Source organism: Aptenodytes forsteri, unplaced genomic scaffold, assembly GCF_000699145.1.
Source record: "Aptenodytes forsteri isolate BGI_AS27 unplaced genomic scaffold, ASM69914v1 Scaffold115, whole genome shotgun sequence".
In the NCBI taxonomy this organism is placed as follows: domain Eukaryota; kingdom Metazoa; phylum Chordata; class Aves; order Sphenisciformes; family Spheniscidae; genus Aptenodytes; species Aptenodytes forsteri.
In genome coordinates this window covers 2,241,031-2,246,750 of record NW_008795319.1, presented here as the reverse complement: position 1 = coordinate 2,246,750, position 5,720 = coordinate 2,241,031, and the positions used below count along the sequence as shown (strand labels likewise).

At 37.5% G+C, this 5,720-nt stretch overlaps 1 protein-coding gene across 2 annotated transcripts in view; it reads right to left on the bottom strand.

Moving 5' to 3' along the window:
- Positions 1-5,720, bottom strand: part of COL21A1 (collagen type XXI alpha 1 chain) — an 86,391-nt gene that overhangs the window by 21,886 nt on the left and 58,785 nt on the right. For both annotated transcript variants that reach the window (XM_009279729.1, XM_019472185.1), the window contains 2 exons: positions 4,511-4,555; positions 4,097-4,150 (listed from right to left, as the gene is read on the bottom strand). In XM_009279729.1, the coding sequence (XP_009278004.1) occupies positions 4,097-4,150; positions 4,511-4,555 (99 nt within the window). The remainder of the gene's footprint in view (positions 1-4,096; positions 4,151-4,510; positions 4,556-5,720) is intronic.

The following is a 5,720-nucleotide window of genomic DNA, read 5'->3' as shown; positions in this document are numbered from 1 at the left end:
CCAAAAAATTGGGGGGGGGGGGAGGGGAGAAATACAGACGTGCTTTCAGGGAAAGAGCAGTAGGAGTTACAGATACTGAAAGGACTTTAACTGAAGTGATGCACATAATCAAAACTTCAACACTGAGATATAATCAAAAATAGCAAGGATAGAGAGAACTCAGATAAGCCTTAGGCCAAGTACATGCTCCATTTAGCCAGGTAGGCATATATTGCTCTTATTACCAGGAGTAATTGGAGAAGAACAGGCTCTTTCTAGAAATAAAGAACCATCCAGCATATGTGTTGTAACTGGAGCATACAGTCTTCTCTAAATCCTTTATTGTCAGGTCTGCTGGGTGTGAGAAGAGCATGGGACTCCTTATCACCAAGCTCAGAAAATCCACAAACCAAAACTGTCTTAGCTGGCCAGATGTAGGCAAAAATCTGGTAAACTGCACCTGACTTCGTCTTTTGGTGATCCTTAGACAGCCACGGAAAAGGCATAAAGCATTATCTCTCTCTGTGACTTCAACTCCAAAAGTGTAGAACTCTAAAGGAAAGCAGACTGTATTTCCAGTTGAAAGCAAAGGAGACGAAATTTTGGAAAAGCCCATTCATTAAAACAACATCAAGAGCAAATTTCCCACTCCTGATTCAATATTCTGAAGTGAATGAGAATGTCTGACATCATGTTCAAGACTCATAAGTGACTCACATATCTGACAAAACAGTTGCAGTATCTTCCCAGAAAAGAAGAAAAACCCTTTCATTGCTTTGCTTGGGGATGGAAACTATCATGTTTTCAGTCACTGTTCGCTTGTAGTGAGCCCTTAACTTGGGCTCCCCATAAACAAACTCCTCCTGAAGCTCTGACTTCCAATACGTCAATGTGTATTTTCTTTTTCTCTGGAGAAAAAAAAGACTCCTGGTTTTGGGTACCCTTTCTGTCTTAGGAGAGAAACATGCACCAGTAACAATCTGGACAGAGAAGTGCCATACCCTGAGGAACATTCCAGCACTAGTATATAAAGGACCCTTAGGCTAGCAGTTACCTTCATACTCAGATGGTTAATTTGGAATGCAGCAACACATAGTTACGCAAGACTGCATGTACCAAGATGGTCAGACATACACGTTGCTAATCTCCATCCAAACAAGGATACTCCTTAGAAAAGCCCCAAATAATTTTGATATCTGGTCTGCCCTTATGTACTCTAGAAGATGGTAACATCGGTAACCTTAACTAGGATTTTAGAGAGATTCAGCAAGAAAGACAGAGGATCAAAAGGTCCACACTGAGACTCTTGGCATCCTTTTCCTTCAAGGTTCCTGTCACCCACCAAAATGAGGCACAAGCTACCACAACAACGTGGGTAAACACCACTGGAGTCACTGAGAGCAGAAAAGAAAGGTCCCTAAAAAGATTATTCCTGTCCTGCAGTGAAAGGTAGATACTGACAGTAAGATGGCCTTAGCGGTGTGACAGTAGGCATCCTGATGACTGAGAAATGAACATCAAACCCTTTTTAGAGAGCCACTGACTATCCTGTATTTGACGTTGCAGATACATGGATTTCTTTAAGTTCAGAATAAGCCGTCTCCCTTTCTTCTACTTTTAACACTACAAAGTAGCACCTGAAATCCCTTTGTGCTTTGGAATGGATGAAATCCAGCCTGATGGCTGGGTGTCAAGAGGAAGTTCACTACTGATGAAGCACTTTCATAGGGAAAGACCTTGAAAAGAGATGGGGTAGATAAATTGAAAGACAGACAAGTTATGAAACCGAACAATACAATCTGTTAACAATTGCCAAAATCCAAGAATCTATAGCGATGTTCTCTCACCTGTTGCCAAAATATCAAGGGGCTTAACATAACGGCAAGGGCAGCAGAGAGAACAGTTCACAGCTTTCATCCACGATTTCCACACTTCAAAGATGCTGCTGGGCTAAAAACTTACAATTGCCATAGCCTTGTCTTTTGCTGCTGACAGAAGGAATATTGAGACTTCTAGGCATAGCTTCCCTATTTAGGAATAAAATGGTCAGTGCCATTTGTACATATCTACAATGCAGATATCACTTTCTAAGCTTCTCAGCCTCTTCTTCCATTTCATGAATGCCATCTGCTTATTTCTAATGATTTTTCTGAAGCTCTATCCAGAGCATTTCCTTCTTGCTGCTATTTAAATCCCTCAGCTTTGTCCAGATAATTTCATTTACTACTTCCTTTTACCCTTCCATTTCAGACAGAATTAATTAGCAAGATAATTACTGCTCTGAGATTAATTTTTGTAAAAAGTGTTTATATGTTAGTCTCTTATTTATCAAAGCAATGCTATCAAAGCATTTATAAGAATCTGATTCAAGGTCAGGTTGGATGGGGCTCTGCGCAACCTGATCTAGTTGAAGATATCCCTGCCCATGGCAGGGGGGTTGGACTAAATGACCTTTAAAGGTCCCTTCCAACCCAAACTATTCTATGATTCTATGATTCTATTCTCAGTTCAGATATTAGACAACTGATCACTATTGTTATCAAAATCAAAATTAGACAGAATTGGACTCAGTGATTATTTATCTTCAAATGCATTTTCCAAGCTAAAGAAATTAAGCAGTATGCTACAGTTTCCCATGTAACCATATTTATCCCAGTAGTAACACTACAGAAATGCTGAAACTTCCCAATTAAATATTTTCACTGAACTGCTTTCTTGGCTTCCTGAGAAACTGAAGTTGTATCTTCTATTTGGACTGGGCATGGACAAGCCCGTTACATGCACAATATATAGTGAACCTCAAGATGAGGCAACAGGGCAAGAAAAAAGCCAAGTGATCTTCCTGTTGTTGGCACACATTAAAACATTTGCATATGCCAGTCAGCTACAAATCAAGAAGTGTTATCTAATTTTTTCCCTGACAAGTGTTGCTAATTCTGTAGCCCGAATACAACTGCATAAAATCTCTTACACTACCATATGGCTATATACACTAAGAATAAACAACAAATTTCTTAGAAGGTTAAAATATTTTAGTCATTTAGTGCCTTATTGTCCATAAAGATAATAGCATGAGTCTTAATTCTGTACTTGATTCTCTACAGTATTTACTTCATTCTAGCAGTAATAGTCATATTGATCTGCTTGAGGTTGCATATAGGGTGAAACATAGGTTCTTTAACTAAATAAAAAGTCACAGTAAACAGCTTATTTATGATGCTAAGCCATGTATCTCTCAGGAAAGTCAGAAGCATTTTAGTCAGCAAAGATGATAAAATATCTCAAACACAAAATGAAAACTGCAAAAAGACATGTTAACAGTGAGGATGATTAATAATGGAACCATGTAAACATTGTTGAACTTTTCAATAGAAAAGATAATTATTTTTTAAGGCAGCATATGTTCCACCAATGAGGAAGTTCCTACTAATTAATGAAAGATCTCTAACCAGTTTTAAGCAGCTGTCCCTTTTGCCTTTAAAATTTTCATTTTTTAAAGTCTGTATATACTTGCACCAACTTTCAGAACAATTATTTTACTACTGTGATTTCTAAAGGATTATAAAGAACACGGGAATCACCCTACTCAGACAGTAACAAAGATGTGGTAAGCTGGACCGTCTAAAAAGAATGAATTATTTTCCATTTCCTACATTCCAAAATGAAAACCTCTTTTTAAGCAATTTGGGAATTCAGTGATCTCAGCTATTCTCCCAGTCCTTGTCAAAAGAGCACTATCACAAAAGCATCCTGAAACTCATCTTCAGAAATCCATTGTACACTATGACAATATTTAAGCCGGTCTTAACTTTCATAATAAATTGATTTGAGTACTTTCAAAGTTAATTCAAAGTTAATTAATTCAGAGAGTAAGTTCAGAATAATGTGTTTGCTGGACTTGTTTATCAAATGTGCAGTCAGGAAATAATGTTTAAAAAGTAAAGTGGGTATATAATATTTGGGGGGTAATTCAGAGATTAGACTTAGTCTGATCATATTCGCCAACCTGAAAATGTTAGGTTGCTACTATATTTGCCATTTCTTGTTTGTTTATTACAATTAGAGAACAACAGCATCAGAATTATTTGTTCATAATAACATTGTTCTGCAAACTTACAGTATCCCCTGGTGACCCTTTTGCTCCTGGTTGACCCGGTGGTCCAATTTCACCCTGTATTTTTTACATAAAGAGAAGAGTTCTGTGATTAATGTATGTATAGTTAACGAATTTGTTAAATATTCTTTAACTTTGCAGATTTATCTAGCTAGGATTATTTCTCGAAGTACTACGATGTTAACTTTGGTACTTTGAAATTATTAATTCCTTCTGGAATAGTAGAAATAAAACCTAATGAGAGATTTTCAAACATGCCACAAAGAATTTGGAGCATGTCTCCATTCATTTACAGCATGATTTGATGTCCTAAACCCCCACTATGAAAACTGTCCTCTCAGCACAGACTGAACCCTTACTTTGGAATGGGTATATATATGCACAGGTTTTAACTGTGTTTTGAACTATTAATAATACCTTTTGTCCTTTTGCTCCTTGATTTCCAGGGATTCCAGGAACTCCCTGAGGGGGAAAAAGAAAACCTTTTAAATATATGGAATAGTTTCTCTATAAAATAATATATATCCCCCCCCATGTCCTCATAAATTTAACATTTGCCATATGATTGGGGTTCAAAATTTGGGCAGAAAATAGAAAATTTAAAAAAACCACATAAGAGAAAAGAGCTTCAGCTGGAAACATGCAAACTATTTCATCTGGGGATACAATGAAACACTAATGTTCAGTCGCTCCCCAGTGCTTTCCTGCCAGGGGTCCATGGGTGCTGCTGGGCAGGCTCAGATGCTCCCGGCTGCCCACCAAGGGCTGCAATGCTGTACTGAAAACCCTGACTGACACGGGGAAAGAAACCACTTTTCATTATCCATAAGATTTCCCACATAAGATAGAGCATATCTTCTTCCAGCAATGAAACACTAATGTTCAGTCGCTCCCCAGTGCTTTCCTGCCAGGGGTCCATGGGTGCTGCTGGGCAGGCTCAGATGCTCCCGGCTGCCCACCAAGGGCTGCAATGCTGTACTGAAAACCCTGACTGACACGGGGAAAGAAACCACTTTTCATTATCCATAAGATTTCCCACATAAGATAGAGCGTATCTTCTTCCAGCAGAAGTCCTGGTCAATAGGACCATCAGTATGACAAATCCTATTTTCCTATCTAAAATGCAGTGATTGTAACAGAACCCAAGAGATAGCTATATTTGATATATGCTAGCTTCCACCTCCATAAATTGAAGATGTCTGTCATTTCCTTAGCATCATTGCTCATTTAGCTCTACAGTATATCTCACAATTTTCTTATAGTAATCATTTAATTGAATATAATTCAGTTTTAAAACAAAACTTCATATATGCTTAAAACTGTAGTCTACATTCAGTTAATCTATTTTTTTTCAAAAAATAGATTTTTTATAAAACTATTCAAATTTATTGGACAGACACTTACTTGTACCATCATTAATCTGCAGCAAGAATTTGGCTTACAGACTTTACATTTTAATCTAATATTGAAATTAATATGCTGCAGTGAAAACAAGAGAACTGTTCTAGACACCACCAAAACAAATGCATTCTGTGGGAAAAAAAATTAACATGAATGTAACAACCAGGAATAACCTGATAGTTTCCATATGAATCATAGAATCATAGAATCATTGAGGTTGGAAAAG